This window comes from Embiotoca jacksoni, unplaced genomic scaffold (assembly GCF_022577435.1).
Source record: "Embiotoca jacksoni isolate LCO1_2020_lvr unplaced genomic scaffold, fEmbJac1.0.p SCAF_32, whole genome shotgun sequence".
NCBI classification, from domain to species: domain Eukaryota; kingdom Metazoa; phylum Chordata; class Actinopteri; family Embiotocidae; genus Embiotoca; species Embiotoca jacksoni.
Window position 1 is genome coordinate 491,942 of NW_027185384.1, and position 19,445 is coordinate 511,386.

At 42.1% G+C, this 19,445-nt stretch overlaps 1 protein-coding gene across 8 annotated transcripts in view; it reads right to left on the bottom strand.

Moving 5' to 3' along the window:
• The window catches only part of ppfia2 (PTPRF interacting protein alpha 2), a 151,174-nt gene that overhangs the window by 33,278 nt on the left and 98,451 nt on the right, over positions 1 to 19,445 (bottom strand). For 7 of the 8 annotated variants that reach the window (XM_069164848.1, XM_069164849.1, XM_069164847.1 and 4 more), the window contains 4 exons: positions 13,239 to 13,340; positions 9,454 to 9,618; positions 8,411 to 8,485; positions 2,547 to 2,657 (listed from right to left, as the gene is read on the bottom strand). In XM_069164848.1, coding sequence (XP_069020949.1) covers positions 2,547 to 2,657; positions 8,411 to 8,485; positions 9,454 to 9,618; positions 13,239 to 13,340 — 453 coding nt within the window. Of the gene's footprint in view, positions 1 to 2,546; positions 2,686 to 8,410; positions 8,486 to 9,453; positions 9,619 to 13,238; positions 13,341 to 19,445 lie in introns of those variants that run through there. The other variant, XM_069164853.1, reaches the window with a different exon arrangement.

Genomic DNA, 19,445 nt, shown 5'->3' on the forward strand with positions numbered 1-19,445 from the left:
GCCACTCCAGTAGAAGAGAGTTGAACAGATTTTGGTGTGTGGTTCTCAGAAAATGACAAATTACACATTAAAAATGTGTTTTTACAGAAACAATTAAATCAGGACTTCTTTCCATCAAACAAATAGTTTCTCTAAAACTGATCACAGTGAAGTTTGTGGGTAAGTAACAACCTAACCTTAAAAAAAAAAAAAAAAAAAAAAAAAAAAATTCCCCTCGGGGATTAATAAAGTAAGTAACTACCTAACCTAACCTATCCAGACAACCAGGGACATTTTGTGTTCCTCTGGGAAGACCCGTTGATTTGCAATTTCTTAATGCTGTGGGCAACAAAATTCCATTGACCTTCATTTTACACACAACAAAAACAAAAAACTAAAACTATGTAGTGAAGTGCCGTGAGGGTTCTTTAACGCTAAGTGTACAAATATGAGAAAAAAAAGAAACATTAAAAATATTAGGAAAATTAAACTAACATTCTGTGCATGCTTGAATGGAAACCGCAGCACAATATATGGGGGTAGTAATCAAAACAAAACAGTTGTTACATTACAAGTCCAAATTAGAGGTGCTACCATTTAAGGCTTAAAAGCTAAAGTTTGATGGATCATTTACTTCTGAAAACTGCAATAGCTAGTTTTTTGCCACACAACAAAAATCTATTGTACCACCAAAAAAGTCTAGTATGTTTATAGGAATTAATAACAAGAGATCTGTATTGTAACCAGGGTGTGATCTGAATAATCTATACGTGTAGCGTGTCTTGAATTATGGAAAATCAGCTGCCAATCCTTCACCCATGTCCAGAATGTTTCGGTAAAGCTGTTACGGGAGTGAAGGGCAGTGGAAATAATGCAGGACCACTGCAGTGCTGCATGATTTCTAAATAAAAAATTAAGGAGGTGAAGCAGCTGGCTTCTTCTGTCAGTGTGCATTAGCTGGAGACGAGGTAGATCCGGGGCTGTGCGAAAGGTCTCAGAGCTGAAAGTGCCAATATTCAGCACTTCACAAGCATTTGTCTTTCTCACTCCGACTCCTTCCCCTCCCACTGACCTCTTTCCACCTGTCACATTCATGTCGACCAGTGCATACGTGCATGTATTTCTTAAATCAGGTGGACAAGATTTGTGCGTTCAAGAAGAAGTGTGTGTCCCGGAGATCAGGTGCTGTCACTGTCCCCTCGATGGCGGCCGCTGCCGTGTCTGTCAGTCGCTCTGACTGCAGCGACACTGAATGACCCTCACCATCACTGCAAGGTGAGTGGTTTTCCTACACAGACATAATCACAACACACATTCGTATTCTTTTATCTGCACAAAACAGAGCAGGTGATAGCTGTCTCTTCATTACCCCATCCCTCAGCACGCACGCTCTTAATCTCTTCACTCCCGACATCCCTCCCCCGAGCAGCTTCCCCCGGCAGACCGGCCAAAGTAATAGCATCTCCATTGATCTACCCAGGTATCCTCCGCTGCTGTCTGCATGTCAAAACTTCCCAATATCGCTTTGGCCTTTGAGGTTGGTCGTTTCAGGCTCTGATGCTCCCGACATAAAACAGCATCAGTTTAATTTAGCAAATGTGGATGCAGGTTATACGTCTGTTTTTAAATTAATAATCAGAAGGTACAAATTTGTATTCAAGCTGCGGACGTCGACGGGTTCTCCTGCATGGTGGGAGAGGCTGAGATCACAGCGAGAGCTCTCATCTGACTGTGGATCACCTTCAGAACACATGCAGAGCCAAATATATGATCAAAACTGTTCGATAAGATGTGAAATATTTAAGTGTTATAATAAAAAAAAAACACCAAAGGGGGAAGTAAATATGAATCATTTTTGTAATAGTCACAAACCAGTGGCACAGACAAAACAATAATTGTGAGGGCTTTGATTTTGAAACTGAAGATATGTGTATGTTTAATCTTGTGTACATTTTGGGAATACATAAAACCATAGTGACATTTGAGCAAACTGTGATAACATCCTGTTTACGAAAAAACCTCATCCATACAGATTGTGAAATATTATGGAGCATCTGAAATGTCATTTTTAAGATGTACTACCTCATTTTAATACTTGTGTAAGTATTAACTCCTCAATTAAGTGTTACAATATAGTTTAATGCACCTTTAACTTGAGTTTCTGGAACTTTTGTGTTCATGTTAAAATTAAATTGGCATTTAAAATAAAAAATAGTTTTAAGCATATATATTGTCTTAGTGGGTAGTTTCAAGAAATACGTGATTTAGACTCACTCTATTTACTGATCTTTTGAGTTTTTTTTGTTTGAAATTAGCAACTTCCACCAGTTTACTTTGTTGCTTTCTAGTAGGAGAGTTGTTGCAGTGTCATGTTTTAAGGCTTTGAAATAGCATTCAGAGCATCATGTAGACACTTTTGAACCATACCGTGATACATTTCGCAAGTTTTGTGCCCAGTCGAATGAATTGAAATACTTGTTGGGGAAGCATTACTTACTGTATGCAACCTTGAGAAAGTTGAACCAAAACATGCTTTTTTTTCTTCATGTTTTATCAAGGCAGCTCACCTTGCCATGGACCTTCTGCTGAGCTTCACTGCCCTCCAGTATGTCCTCTCCTCCGTCTCCAGACGCCACTTTTCTCTGGATGTGAGCATTCTGCTCCCGTAAGGCCACGATCTGCAGGACAAAAACAAAGCGGCACGAGCTGAAATAGACACAATGGAAAGATGCTTACATGCAAATGGAAACACAGAGTAAACAAGATCAGACTTTTGAGCTCATATTGCATTGCATTTCCTTCAATAGGGTTTTACAACATGAGCCAAACCTATTGAAAATTCCATTATTTCCTTCTTATGTAACACCAGTAAATTACAGAATGTCTCTGTGCTCAGGAATTTGTGTGAACTTGTGTTTAACCGACATAAAGCAGGAAGCATGTGAGCCCTAAGACAATCACTGTAATTATCATGTTCTGCGGACCTCATGCCTCGTCTCACCACCTTCAGCAACCGTCCTGGAGTCATAATCCTGTCAGAGGAGTGACCCACAAAAATAATAATTAAGTTTCTTTCTTGGCAGACGCCGTATGATTATAGCTCTCCTCACGACAAGGGAAGAGGAAGGTAGACAGTGTATCTGGCTGCTACGGGTTTCTCATAAACAATTTAAAGCCTCAGACACTCTGTACTTTCCAAAACAAGACTTTGCAGGAGCTAAAACTTGTGGAAACTTCTTGTGAAACGTCCTCCTCATAAAGCTGCACCGTGGTAAATATGCCAGTGCAGCTTTAAAAATACAACAGAATTTAGGACCATCATACAGCCACAGTGTGAGACTCCTACCCTCAGTATTGGACGCTCCTCCTGCAGGAACCTGGAGGGTGGAGCCGAGTTATCAGGGAGATTGAACTCACCTGGACTCACTGCCAGACTACTCCTGCAGGCTTTTAGTTTTGTCTCCATTTAAAACATTCATGTGTGATCTTCCCTTTATGTGAAAACATCTCAGAAACACGACCAGAAAAAAAGCCCAGTAGTATCAAAGGAAAGTTCTGCAACTTATTTGATCAGATTTGGTCACCGTTTCTATCAATGTATTCACCTGTGAACACGACAAAGTCAACACAGGGAAAGAAATACAAGCAATCACATGATCAGAACAATAATAATAATAATAATAATAATAAACTTGATTTGTACAGTACCTTTCATACAAGAAATGCAGCTCTAAGTGCTTTACAGCAACAACAAAAATGACATGCATTTTACATACAGATATAAAAGAACATCAAAACATGTTAAAATAAGAAAAAGAGATAAAATGCTCATGAACAGATCAAATTAAACACAATGCAACATTGATCAAATAAAATAGAGTTTAAATATAGAATAAAGCAAAACGGCTCAGTAGTGCAAGAGATCTTAAGGTGTAACTAGTTAAAGGCTAAAGTAAAAATATGTTTGAAGCTTTCCTTTGAAAGTATTTACTGAGTCAGCTTCCCTGATATCCACAGGCAGTATGTTCCACTGTAAAAGTAAAAAACACTTCAGTGAGTGCAGCAGTGGAAGCAGGCAGTCAGTCTGTAAACTGTGGTGGATGTTAAAAATAGTTTTAGTAATAACCTCTACAGGGAATCCTTGTTTTTATGTTCAATATAAGTGTAAGTGGTGCAATGATGACTGTAATTTTGACAGATAAGAAATGATGTCGGTAAGACCGCTGTGTTTGAAAGTGGAACTTCCCTTAAAAAAAACAACCTAAAAAAACCATCACTACTGAAAGTAGAGCAGTAGGTCTTCTCAGTTATAAAAGTGCGAAAATTATGTCACTCTTATTCCCTCCGTAGGCAAAAAAAAAGCAGCTCCACACCCCCACCAAAAAAAACCAACAACAAACAAACAAACAAACACTGAAATACTACAGTGAATGTGGTGTGCTGTTTGCATGATGTGATTAAAGCTACATCCTGCTGCTTCCACTCCATGAGGACTCAGAAGCTTTGGAAATGCTGTAATCTCTTTGTCATCCAGGACTCTCAAATCTGCATGTTCCTTCTTTTTTTTTTGTAGAGATTTCAATTAGGATTTTCCAGGCAGCCCTGATATGTTATTAGATGCATCACAACTCCAGAGTATTGATACAGTTTGCTTCAAAAATAGCTTATAATACAGTTACTGAAAGGTCATCTTTGTTCAGAACAGATAAATTGGGACACTTCTCTGTATGAGGGGAGAAAATTGTATTTCTCCCACCGACAGATATTTGTCGAGTCCGAGGTGAGCTGGAGGACAATCAATGACGCGACTGTCGATAAAAGAAACAACACTCTCAAGTGAATCGGACATAATCTGGTTTAAACTGAGATCCTAACCTGCTCTCATTGACACCAAAGCATGAGTCATAGTTAATGTCAGGATGTCTTTAAAAGTGGGGAACAGAAGGGCATCTCCCATCTCCAATAAACAAGGCTTAGCTACGACTCAACAGCTTCTTCGTTGGTGCCGCACGCTGCCTACAGAGCGTCTCTGTTCATTATTTTTAACGAGGGCATAATTAGGCCTCCGTATGTTCCCATACCATTGTTCCGAGACCGTCTGTAATTTCTCCAGCTCACAGATCAATCGCCGACACCACCCCTGACGTGAAGCCACAACAAATGATGAACGGAGCGCTACAGACGCATCTCCAGCTCGGAAATTACAGCAAGGAGAACTTCGCCAGATGCAAAACGAACACGGCACCTATTATTTTCTGTTTGATGGCGCCTGATCAACCGCTCATCAAAGGCAGACGGGTGATGGAGAGGAAGAGGAGGGACGAGAAGCAGAGCGACACGACTTCCTCCTTGGATTGAGAGGACCGCCTGAGTTAATGTGATGAAGGAGTTGGACAAATGTTAGGAGGACTGAAGGGTGTGTGTGTGTGTGTGTGTGTGTGTGTGGTCTGTGTGTGTGTGTGTGTGTGTGCTCGCCAGGGGGTGTTCTTAAGAGTATAAAAGATTGATGACGTCAAGGTGAAAGCCGGGGACATGCAAGTTTGGTGCAATGCGCTTAATTTAAAATCAATCAAACACTTTGGAAAAAAATGTATGTGCACGCGCACACACACACACACACACACACACACACACACACACACACACACACACACACACGCAACTGCATGAACAAAATATTCATGAACTGTTGTTTTTAGCCTTTGGTTTATTTTGTACTTTGAAACTTGCCTGTGACACGTTGAATGACTCTCAATAATTTGATCCAAGTCTTTTTCTGTACTGAATGACTTAAAAGTTCTCTTTCCTTTACCGAAATCTGTGTTTTCCAAGCGGAAATTACGACAAAAAAAGAAACATAAAAACCTACTTTTAGTCGGATGTATTGGCTTCTACATAAACAACTTTTTTTTTTTTTTTTTTATTGTTGTTAAGAGTTTTTAGTGTTTTGACATTTTTCTCTGAACTTTGAGTCCCATCGTTGCTTATTTTCTCATGAATAGTTAAAAGTAATGCTCGGTATAAGAAATCTAGCTTAAGGGATCAAAATAGCTAAAAAAAAAAAATACTTAAAAAGATTAGTGTGGACATTTTAAACTCTTTATTTATAATGGGTAAAATGGTTCTTCCTCTTTGAAGGCAGTTCATTTAAAAAAAAAAAAAAAAAGGAAAATGATCAGATGTTAGAAAACAAGGGCAGCTAATAGACGCAGTAAACTCATACTTACAGAAATTCAAATTCAAAGTTCAAAGAGATTTTTTTATAGATTCTTATTTTGTTTGACTGTATATATTTTTTTTAACAGAAATATTCTTTTTTTTCTGTTCTTTATTTACATCAATCTGCTTTGACTATTTCTGTTCTGCAATGGGTGCAAATGATCTATTGAGCTCCACCTGGCACATACAGTATGAAAGCTCTTTGCAAAATGTGCCAGTGTTGATTGATGTTGATTGTACTGTAAAAATAAACAATAAGCCCTCACGTAGACTCCATCACCGTCACGAGTCGTTTGTTCCACGGCAGCAAATTGCAATCACTGGCCGTCATCAGTGTGCGGCCACTTAAACACCTGTGACCAGAGGAGGTCAAAGGTCGCCGATTTCTTCAGGCTCTGCTGAATCCCTGCAGGGGGAAGGGACTCATACCAGACCTCCATCACCAAATCAATTACCAGTTTGCTGGCTGCCGGCTGCCGGCTCTGCCCGCCTCCCTGGAGCATCTGAAGTGAGGACATTTCTATTTGGTGAACTGGTTTAACCGCCTCAAGGTCTAATCACTCATCTGTCCACAGCTCTGACAAGTGTGCTGTTAACCATATATGAGGGACAGCTTCACACATGTACTGTACGCTCTTTTCTAACCTCAGCTGTGTGACGTGAGAAAAAAATTCATCAAAGTGCTACATCCATGCTGAGATGTCTGTCACGGACTTTACAATTCAGATAAAAATTACTTTGTACAAAAGCTGTCAAAGAAAAATGAAGGACAGCTTTATATACCGGTGGTCTGTCACGGTATTCTTTAAGCTCTTCACTCCTTTTTAAAAAAGGATCTTCAGGTCATGCACTTTCGACTCTTGGATTCGAGCATCTCCCTTCTGTCCAAAAATGTAATTACAGTTTGCTTGGTGAGCCTCACTCTCTCCAGTTCCCTCTTGTCTCCACACTTTGGCAGATGTGCTTTGACCAAGTGCACCGCTGCACACTCATTAACACACACACACACACACACACACACACACACACACACACAGGCTACTTCTGCTTCCCACCTGCCGTTTCTATTTCTGTCTTCTGCCTCTCTTTGCTCTTTTTGCTTTCTTCCCCCACCGTCTCTGTGAGTCCTTCCACCCACTCCACTCTCCTCCCAACAGTTTCCCCTCTCTGCTTCTCACTCCCCTCTCTTCTTCCATCTTCTTCCCTCTCCACTCCTTACTGACTTTTATTCTAGGCCTGAGTGTCAGACTGGCTGTGAAGTACCAGCCCGAGGGTGTTTCTCAGCTGGAACAGGACCATCTGCAGCGCGAGAGCTGCTCCAGCTCTGTGAAGCCAGGAGGTTGAGGAGGAGTTAGGCCACCGCAGACGGGCAGAGTGGACACTCTTACTGTCAGTGCCGCGCTTCAGACGCTGATGTGCACTGTGTTATTATGTCCCTGTAAGGATGAGGGTGAGTGAAGCCTGCGGAGGTGCTGTGATTGTTTGTGGGCTGACACACAAACAGGATGCAACTCTGGACACAACACAGTATTGAAAGAGATTTACAACCACACAACCAAGCAGGAAGTACATATGTTTGTTCTGTGAGTTGGAACACATCACTCTGCACAAGTACCAATGAACGGTGTAGTATTCTATCGAATGTAGTAGTTTTAAAGTAATTTGTATCCTATTTGTTAATTGGGCTTACATTTGCATATATGCTCTGTATATATGAAGAACATGTATTTTAAGCACTTACTTTCAACATATAAAAGCTCACATTTTTTGGGGGGCTGGACCGCTGCAGTGAGGCAAACTAATTGAGTGAGTGAGCGCGACTTCCTGTTTCTGTTTCAAATTAAAAGCTCTAAAGCCGACAAGTCCAGACGCCCCTGTTCCCCGTGACCTCCTGCCCTCCCGAGTCGCTCTGCAATCTTATTCTTGCAGTCATTGCCCAGAGCTCACAGGTAGGGATGCAGACCAACTGGTAAAAAGAGAATTTAAGGCTCAGCCCTCTTCATCACTACAGTCCGGTACAAGCGAACGCAGTACAGCTGCTGCTGCTTCTCACAACCGAATAAAACTAAAATGCCCTCGTTTTACCTGAGATTTCAATCCATTCATACGTAGATCTGTACTCACTGAGCATACGTCACCGCACAACGTCAACATAAATATTTACATGTAGTGCAATGTTCAAGATCGTATATATAACTGTGGCAGCTGTTACCTCCTGATTGGCTGCTGTGAGCTCCTCCTCCAAGGCGGACACCCTCTCCAGCGACACTCGTAGTCTCTCTCGTACCTGAAAAAAAAAAAAATAAATAAAAAAAAATATATATATATATATATGTATATACTGTATAAAGAAACGCATCACGATCTCCTCTCTGAAGGACCATATCAATAACAGGACATGCAGTTGAATTACACTCTTTCCCTTTGTTATCCTCACAATAACACTTCGCTCTGGTTTCAAAGTGTCATTACGAGGCTTGTATTGCTTTTTAAGCAGCGGTAGCTGAGAGGAGATTCCCCTCCATCACTCCTCTCTTCGTCTGTGAATCATCGCCAAATCTTCGAGGTTCGTCATTGGCTGTGATGGAACAGTCACTTGCATCACCCAATAGGACGCCAGATCTCAGAAGAGGGTTGATCCTGGATTAAAAATGAGCCCGGGTCCAAATCAGGATTGCCCCCTCCCCCCACCCCTCAACCGAGCAGCTGCTACCCAAGACGGCTTTTTATTACCTTGAACAGCACGCCGTCAGACGTGCTTTATAAATGATGGCTTTTAGAGCAAAAGATGAATGGATTACAGGGGCGGGGGTGATATCACGCAGGGGGCTAAGGTCATAAATCAGCAGGCTGTGAGGGGGAGGAAGAAATGCTGAATGGGACATGGAGAGGCTAAAAGCAGCAGACGACAGCAGGAAAACACACACATGACACAGCAGAGGCAAAGTTTGCAATCCACTAATATAGTAACGTACTAATATCTAACACACACGAGTAAGGCGGAACAAAATGCATTATTTTCTCAATAACTGCATGTGACTGTATATACTTGGATTAGGAAATTAGCTTAAGTGCAAAAATGATCTACATAGAAATCTGTGCTTTGCAAGGGACATAAAAAAATATTTTTTGTGTATTTATTGAGCAAGAAAATGTAAAATAATAAAATGTTCAAATGTAATGCAGTTAAATTATGAAACAATGACAGACATTTGCTGCCTGGGCTGACACCATAACACAGGTAGGTATACGTACCTTCTCATCGAGGGCTTTATGGTGTTCAAACAAGGACTTGAGCGCTTTGAGGACTTCGACCTCGCTGGAGACTCCCGACGGAGACTGAGCCTGCCGCTTGACCACCGTCATACGAAGAGAGCGCTCGTGTCGGGACACCAAACACTCCAGATGTTCCAGCAGCAACTGGAGGAGGACACGGGGGGAATCACTTTTGACGAAAGTATGAACGCTTCGCACAGCAGAATAAACAACAAGCAAAACACTGAGGGATCCAGGATATTAACAAAATTTGCATTTTCTTTTTATAAGTACGGGAAGACAGATTTTATGCGTGTGCTTCACAAGGCTTTTCAACCATCTAATGAGGCTGTCAAAGAATAATGTACACAGCCTGATGGAGAACACACACAAAAAAAGGTTTAGTCTTCCAGTAGTTGGACATTTTTTTTATTAAATTACTGGCAATAAATGTGTTTTTGGTGCGTGGCCAACCCTTTTACAATCATCAATATAAATCACTGCAGTCACCATCCTTCACATAACTGTCAGTTGCATTGATTCATGTTATTACAGTCACAAACCATGCGGTTAGCTGTGCACTAATAGAAGACTCAACAAATGCTTTCCGGTAATGATGTCGTATACATATGTAACACCTCGTCAATGTAACGCTATAAATTATGTAAAAAAAAAAAAAATACAACTTCAATCCTTTCAGAATCAGTGCGCCAAAGGATTACGTTAATCGATGTTGCCAGGTAGCATGTGAAGTCAACTGCGGGCACAAAAAGCTCCACAAGGCCAGAGAAGTCAAGCAGCGCTGGGAGGCTGACTGAGAAGAAAGGCAACGCAACACAACACAACAACAACAACTGAGAGTAAACAAGCGAGACGTGACTGGGAGAGACGATACCAGTTCATGCTGCGGAGATAAAACATGATTTGTTACTGCCGAGATCAGTGCGAGGGATCATCTGCTTTCATTTCCCTTTGCAACTCGTTGGCGCCGCGTCGCGAACACGGCGTGGCAGATTTTGCGCCGATGCAGATCTCCAAAACGCCTCGTTGCGTCTCAGAAGTCGTCCGCGGGAATAATATCATAACCCCTCCGCGATAACGATCTGGGTTAGAGGGCGGAGTTACGAGCTCGAAAGGATCCTCCGCGTTCTTCCCTGGACAAATCTCAGCGGCTTTCATCCCCGTCGTACTTTCACTCTCCTCAGCCGGACATCTGCTGCCGAGGCTGTCTGACACGCTGCAGCTGGGTTAAATGGATTCTGTGGTGAACCGCGGGTTCGGAAATCAAGCTCCCTCTGCTATCTCTGCTGGAGAAGAACTACATCTTTTAATACGGCTCTGAAAAGATCCTCGCTGAGACTCAAATAAAACGATATGTAATTAGCAGGGAGGAAAGATGAAGGTGAGAGCAAAAGGCAGCAAAAGCCTCGTTTAACATTCAGTGTCAACTAACAGCTTTTCATCCAATATAGTCTCTCAGATATTCATCTTGGTTTCAATTAGCGGCAGAAGAAGACAGCAATGACATCATTTCCGGGTCACCTTAATACTGCTAATTGCTGATGCTAAACTTGCCTTTCTCAGTTTAACCATCGAATGAATGATTGCAGACACCTTCTCTAGTGATTATCATGTTACACCAGATCATGTGGCGGCTGATTTCTTAACTTTAAAACCGCAGGTAGGTCAATTTTGTTTCCTTTGGTGAGATCCAGACGAGCTGTTTCCCCGTGTCCAGTCTTCACTTCTCTTGTATTTGCAGGTGAGAAAAAGTGCACAAGCATCGCATACAGTTAGTGTTAAGTTTGCTCTCAATTGGGATGCCATGTTTTATGTCTGTGTATGTATGTATCGGTGATTAATATGAGAAAACTGTGGAGCGAACTAGCTGCACGGCAGTCTTTGTAATTCCATTGTTTCCATGTAACAGAAACACACATTTTATGCTGCGTATTAGGAAATTCCTTTTATTCTATGACAGTTGCAGGCTGTAATCCTTTATGGCAGTCCGGTCATGAAGTGGAAGAGTTAGGAAAGACGTGAGAAAATCCAATGATCTTTCCTTTTTGTTGTATTTGCAGTTGAAGTGTGACTACGTCCTCTGGCAGCAGAATGAAGTTGCTATTCTGCAGAGGGAAACATATTCTGGAAAAGAATGTCTTCCTCTTTTTTTTGTGCACTTCTCCCACTACAAATACACTAAAAAGGCAGCCTCAGTAGCTGCGGCTTCTAAGTGAACTGAACCGAATGGTGGCTGCCGCATTACAGTTCCTGTGCCGACATGACGGCAGTGCTGCTCTTATCTAACTTTTGGCAAGACAGCAATTAAGCCTATTTTCCAAAATGGAACCACCTCCCTCCATTAATGTAAAATTGACCAGCCAGCTCCAAAAATCTTCACCAATAGCGTGAAGTCTGAGCCTCGAGCATCTGGATTTCATCCGTTGCCATGGCAAACAAAACAAAACAAGGACACAATCCATAATATTTGTATCCTCTTTTTGCCTCAAGTAAAATCTAGCTTGTGAAATTTGTCTTGTTTTTCAATAGAAAACAGTTCAACAATGAAAACTGGTCCCTCTTCTTTAGCCTGTCTGGCAAAACTGACTCATCGTGTCTACATACAGTCCATCGTCCCACACAGACAACTTCGTGTCCACTGTAGGACCGATCAGGAAGTCAATGTTTACGCCGCCTTCAGAAGAAGAGCAGCCACAGTCTAATCCTGCTCAGTAAATATCGTTACCCTTTCTGTCTTCATGTCTCCGCACCACTTGAGTCTGCAACTGTACATTCATGTCACTTTAGCTGCGATGCTCATCCCGAACAAACAGAAAAAGTTTACTCGTCCTTCTGCAGTCGTCACAACTGCTGGCTGCTCCTCAGTCCACTGACTGCCTCTACATGCCTTCTCAGATTTAATTATGAACTGTAAAAACCCTACCGGCCACAAAAAAACAAGCTTCACTAGAGTTTGCTTAGTAATTGCCCGTTAGAGGATTTGAGGTGATAATAAAGTGAGAGAGTGAAAATGACTTTTTGTCGGTCCCCGTTTCTTTGCAGCTCACCGCCTTGTTTGTCTGTGATTTTTTTTTTCTTTTTTTTTTTTTCCAGTCAGTGTTCTGCTCAACTTTTCTGCCTCCACCAGAGGAAGATAGTGCAAGACTGAAAAATCCACACTTAATCAGCACTGGGAAGGAAAACAGAGTCTTATCTGTCAACAGCAGGGGCTGTGCTCTGAAAGGGAAATGTTTATTTATTAAAGATACAGGACTTCAGCTGCACAAAATCAAGCTGATCAGCTAATGTCTTTACTTGTTTGTTTTTTTTCCTTCTCCAAACTCTTTGAAGTGGACACTGCAGGGCATCAATGCCATTTGGACTTAGTTTTACTGTTGAGCAGCCATCCATGTAAAGTAAGTGGAAAAATGTTCAGGCAGAATGTGGGGAGCTAATGAGGTATGTCTGGGTATTTGAAATAAGACAGTGCGCATGGCTGCTTCGGTGCCTCTACAGCCTTAAAACCGTACCCACCAGATAGCTAAAGCTACCTCAGGACTCTCTATCGCAGTGTGCAGCAGGCTTTCGCTATTTATTTTATTTTTTGCTGGTTCTGGCATACAAATTTGGGGGAATGTTGTGAAACTTTGGAGAGAGTTGTGGGAATGCAAATAAAGGCGACTTGATGGCAAAAAAAAAAAAAAATCCAGCACCTTCACTACTGGTTCGAAATGTCAAAAGAATAGTAAACAGTGAGTGTTTTAAGATGCGTGTCGGCAGCTCACCCTCGTGTTGTTCCTCTCTGCTTTCAGCTCCGATATCTCCTCCTCCTTCTCCAGCAGCTGCTCCCTGCAGGCGTTCAGCTCCTTGGTCAGTGCAGCGAACTCCTGAGCAGCAACAAAGAGGAAAGGGAAGAGATGGGTCAGCATCACACAACACGCCGCAACGGTACGCTGATGCAATGCAACATAAAGCTGCTGCTTGGATGATGAAAAAGAGACACGAATAAAATCACGTCGCTAAGAGAATACTTCTAAGCGAGGACTAACTTAGCCCGACTGGAGCAAAGACTTTTAAAAGCCAACAACGAGAAAAAGAACCCTGACAATTTATTACGTACATCGTACAAGGAAGAGAGAGGATTGGACGGTCTGGTCTGTGGAGGAAAGAGGATCGCTGCGGGCACAGAGCCAGAAGAAGTGGATTTACTCCTGCAGTGCTCAGTGAGAGTACGAGGGAGGACCGAGAGGACCGAGAGGACCGGTCTTTTGCGCTCAGTGACTGCAGGATAGCACCACAACAGCTGAGGAGGCAGACTGTGTGATGGTGCGATAGAGTGACAGGTGTAGGGGCTGCATCACCATGGCAGCTGGCAGTTTTAGTCACACAAATATATTACAGAAGCAGAAGTGGTCTCAGACACGGTGTTGAACGTCAGCGGTGAAATCAAAACAGAGATCTACTGAGAAACTGAAGAGAGGAGGCGACTGATTGGTAGGCCAATTGCGAAATGTAGCAGAATTAGAACTTCCTGCTCCTCCTCCTCCTCCTACTTCTGTTGAAATAAGAGTGGGAGAGGCAGAAGAGAAAAGAGGAGAAGAAGGTGGGGAAGAAGAACGATGAGGAGTAGGAGGAGAGAGAAGAGGATTAAGAGGAAGGCGGAGGACGAGAAGGAGGAAAAGAAGAGGAGGAGAAGGATGACAATAAGAGGGAGGACAGAGAAAAGGAAGAAGAAAGTGGAGGAAAAGAAGCATAAGAAGAAAGTGAGAAGAACGAGGAGGAGTTAAATAAGAAGACACAGGAGAGTAGGAGAAAAGGAAGAGAAGAGGGAAGAGGAGGATGAGGAGGAAAAAAAAAAGAAAATGGAGAAGGACAAAGTAGGAAAAGACGATGGAGCATTAGAAGAAGGAAGAGAGAAAAGAGAAAGGGGAAGAGGAAGGTGGAGGACGAGAAAGGATGACAATAAGAAGGAGGGCAATAGAAGAACGAAGAGAAGTCAAAGACGAAGGCACTGGAAGAAGAAGAAAAGGAGAACAAAGAAAAAGGAAGAGGAGGATGAGGAGGAAGAAAGAAACAGGAAGAAGATTTCGGAGAAAATCGAGAAGAACAAGAGGGAGAAATACAAGAGGACAAAAGCTCAACTCTGTTGAAGACATTTCTGCACTAAAATTTCAAATCAGCACCAACTATGTTGTCAGAGGTCACGAAGAGCAAACACAGAAGAAAAAAGATGTATTTTTTTTTCCTGTTACAAAAAATAAACCTCAGACAGTAAAATACCGAAAAATATCAAACTGTTGGTTAACACCACCGCATGTCTTGTTCCTCTGCCAGACCAGCAGCGTTGCTCTCCATCGCTCTCCATCCTTTTTTTTTTCTGCAGATAGATATCGACAAAAGATTCTGCGACGCCTGAACTACGTTTATACACCAATTACAGCCCAAACAACCTGCGGGTCCTCTCGCAGCACCCACAACAACCACAGCAACTTCTTCTTCCAGAACTTTTGTTTACTAAACCACACGTTGGATTTCACAATCTCACCGAGGAATTCGGAGCTTCCACGAACAAAAAGCTCCTCGTAAACAGCCATCAGAGGAGGAGAGACGGGCTGCCAAGCCCCCTGTCATCTCAGTCTAAATTAAGCAGTGCCAGAACAAAGACGTCTTCAGTAGCAGGTCGCGTCAGGCAGGAACAAAGGAATCAAACAGAGGCACGACCGTCTCAATGCGACTCCCGTGTTACATTTCAATTTAGAAACGGCTTGATGTGACATGAGAAGCAACATGCTCAGTGTTTGCTTTTACAATCAAACAAGAGAACACATGTCGACATATTCAAGTGTGCGTCGCGTGGAATAATGCGGGATCCGACGCATACGATACGTCTGATTCTCGACAGGAATAGGTCGCTACTTTATATTGATTTTTCCCAGTTAAAATCAAGAAAAATGCTCCAGGGGGCTGCAACGAAAGAAATGATCTCATTTTAAAGCAAAATTTAAGAATAAAAGTCCACTGATTCAGTTAACTATTATGGTTTAGCACTTAAACAGCGAGTCGACTAATTGATGAATTGATTGCACAGAAAATCCATCAAAAATTGAACTCATCGGATCAAGTCATTTCAGAAAATATAGCAGAGATCAGCTGGTTTTGACTTGTTAAACTTCAGAATGAGTTTCAGATTTTCTTCAAACCAAACACGCAATTATATAATATATATATAAATAACTGACCATCTTATAACATTTAAATCATCTAACTTCCAAATAAATGACAGAGTAATCATGTAAACAGTAATAATTAAGTAAATTAGTTGCACAAACTACACTTGATATGTACTTTTCATCATAAAGCAATGAAAAAAAAAAAAATCCCAAAAGCTGTCAGTTAAATACAACAAGTGATGTCTGTCTGAGTACACATTATAATTCAGAATCTGTGCACCATCTGTCCTTCAGGAGTCATGAACAATAACTCAGTGTTACACAAAGACTCCGGGGAGCGGAGCAATATTGTCTCAAAGCTACAGCAGCGCGACAAATCCTCACGGACCTCATACACCACGAGAATTCCCAAAGAGCTAACTAACTCCGGCTTTCTGTTGTGAGGGGAGACTTCCAAAGAGTCGAGTCAATCTGCGATCCGAGTCGAGATTTTAGGGTCTCCGCGTACAACAAGCTGGGTCGGTGAGCGGAGGAAGATCTCAAGTCCATCGGTTCGCGGGATGGACGACGTGAAATCCTCGAATCAGCGGGAAGGAATCTCAAAGATATTCAAGCACGGAGCAAAAGTGCTTCATGTTTCTGGCCTGTTGTGTTGAAAGTGTACCAAAGCATTCACATTATCATTTTGTAGGACTGGTGCACTATTATATCTTTAATCTATTTCAATTACAGACAAGAAAATATCACATTTTTCTGAAGGTTGACAGAACAATAATGCTTCTAATGTTTTGTTCCCCTTTATTCAAAGACATGACGTATACGGAATGTTAAACAGAACTTTAATCACTTTCTGAGATGATTTAATGTTTTTTTTTAAATTTTTATTTATATTAACTTTCTTGCTTAAATAGAAAAAGTCCTTTGAATGTCCTTTCCAGCAGTGTCAGTCAAAATACAACATTAGGTGTTAATTAACTCTTCTTATGATTTGTTTTGGTTCTTTAAGGCAACAGAGGGATAATTAATTTGGAGTCTGGGAGAAATCAAGGATGTGTTGTGGCGAGTGATTATTATAATTTCTTTTGACGATTTGTCTAAAATTTAAAAAGTTACACCAAGTTTTCATCAAAGATAAAATGCTGTCTGTGTCACGATGATGGACAAACATTAGTGGGAAAATGACAAATTACTCTTAAAGTTCAATTTGTCCTTAAGATCTTGAATAGGAACACGGCATTAATGACCATAGACAAATCCAGGCGAAAGTCAAAGCCAAAAAATAAAAATACAAAAGTCAAGAGGTCAAAGGTTAAACTTCCCGGACAAATGTGTCTATTATATGTAAGGGCCTGTGGAGTTCACGTTTAGTGTTTACTATGGAGGAGGAAGCGAAGGTCAACCGTTAGGACCCAGCTGTTACCATGGCAACAGGAGATAGGGGAGGAAAACATTTTTGGCCTGGTAACCAAGTTATCTCTTTAGGGAGTTGACCTACAACAGAAGAAAGAACAATTTTAAGACTATATGAGCAGCATTTTAGCGCAACTTAACCCATATTTATATTTATTGTGACCTCGAATGCATTCGAATTTATGACAGAAGCAAAGGAGGAAGTCAGGTGACGTAGTATAAAGAGGGACCAGGTCTACAAAGGGAGGAGTTTGGGGTGGATGGATGAGTCAAACACAGGATGTACTTTTCCTTAACCTATCCAAGTTGTTCTGGGGCCTAAATCACCAAACTGCGACTGTTTCGTAACGACATGACGACAAAGGAGCACTGAAAACACTCATAAACTTGTAAATGTATGCTTTGGGTCATGCACAAATAAAGAAGCTTAGAGTTCATAAATCTCCCTCCCAAGGGAATGGATCTAATCACGCTCACCTCCTTTGAGGAAAAAGCCCTTCTGCCAATTGCACAATTTGCTTTAATGCTCGTGAGACTCAACGATCCCCACTGTGCTCCAGCAGCGCTGGTAAACTTCCTCAGCAGAGTGCAGTGAACCCTCTCTGCAGCTCATCTTTCAGCCGGCGATCCTTCTTTCCTAGAGCCGAGTTAAAGAAAATGCTGCGACCCCATGGGGTGAGAAAATGTTTCTAAGTCTGCCTCTTCCCCAAAGGCCATTCTGTCAGGATCCTGACAGATTACGGCCTCGACTCAAACAACATTTCACAGTGTTGTGGCTTCTGGAGAGCACAAAATCTTTCTTAAGCAGCACAATTATCTTTTCAGCACAAAGAAAGACGCTCGAAAAAGATGCAAACATCAGACCAGACATTTGCACGAGTGCGTTTTATAAACTTGGTGGTGCGTGTGGCTCATTTTGTAACCGCTATCTCTCACTAAACGCATGCTGACACCCCGTCTTCATGTGCTGCCATCGAGCCGACGTCGGAAACCAAATGTGCTCCGAATAAACGCACAGACATGAACACACAAGCCAGGAGGGAGAGGAGGAATTTAGCAAGTATGAGATAAGATAACGCTTTATTAATCCCGAAGGGAAATAAAAGTGTTTTAGCAAATAACAAATCACAGCAGGTGGCAATGCAACATGTGCAGCATACACAGCAGTGTATACAGATGCACTGTGTATCTTATACAAACTGTAATTACTTTTACAGTCATGTAAAAATGACAATTGCCATTTTTCATTTTAAAGTCAGCCTGTACATTTCTATCACACTGACATATTGCAACGACAACATCCGTAACCCATGTACAAACATCAATAATAAAATAAGGAAACCCATACGAGGTGTAAACATCAACCATATGCTTCACCAGAGTTTCTTAGTGTGTATATACTGTATCTCGACCACGCTGAATTATTGACAGCAACAAAAATGCTGCAAATGGAAGTTTGTTTCGATTCAGTAATATTTATTTTGCTCTCGCTCTCTCAAGGAAAACGCAACCTGGTGAAGTTTTATTCCCAGGAAACACTGCCTCCCGGCTCCGCTCTCATAAATAACACGAAAATGGAGAGGGGCAGGGCAGAAAAATCGCGAGAAACGAACGGGCGAGTGCACCGCGGCGGAAACAGGACTCAGCGAGCAGAGAGACGGAGGGGGAGCAGTCGTATGGCCGCATAAATAGAAAAAGGTGAAGATGCACATGGCGGGGCTTGCGTGACAGAGCACCTTCGACGCATCCGTTAAGTGGACTTTCACCTCGGCTGTGGTTTCAGTAGTCAGGCGGGAGGAGAGGGTGATGGACAGTGCACACACACACACACACACACACACACACACACACACACACACACACACACACACACACAGAGTTTTGGGGCCCTGAGGACAGCGGAGAACTCCTTCAGGGGACGTGATGAGAGCGATGCTGACACTCCTGGATGCTGTCAACTGCTGGCCAGCAGCAGAGCGTCCTAACAAAAGCAGAACAACCGGTTTACGATGATCACGAGGCTTTGATTGTTGAGTCGACTGTTCAATGAGCATCCAGAGAGAGTAAAATACGCTACGTTTGATAGATTTTGTCGTTCAATAATGTCATCCGAGGTCGTCTCAGCGGCGGTCAGTGATGATGAAGTGTTAACACTTTATTTTATAGTCCATTCAAACAGCTGGAAGTAGAAAATTCCACTTGGATGAGCTGAGTTTTTGTTGTTGCTCCGAGCCATTCTCAAGCACTATTTTACCCATGACCTGCTGGACCACAACCACACCCCCCCACCTCCCCACACACACACACACACACACACACACACACACACACACACACACACACACACACACACACACACACACACACACTTCTCATTACCTGGGCAAACTGCCTAGCACTGCAATATGTCAG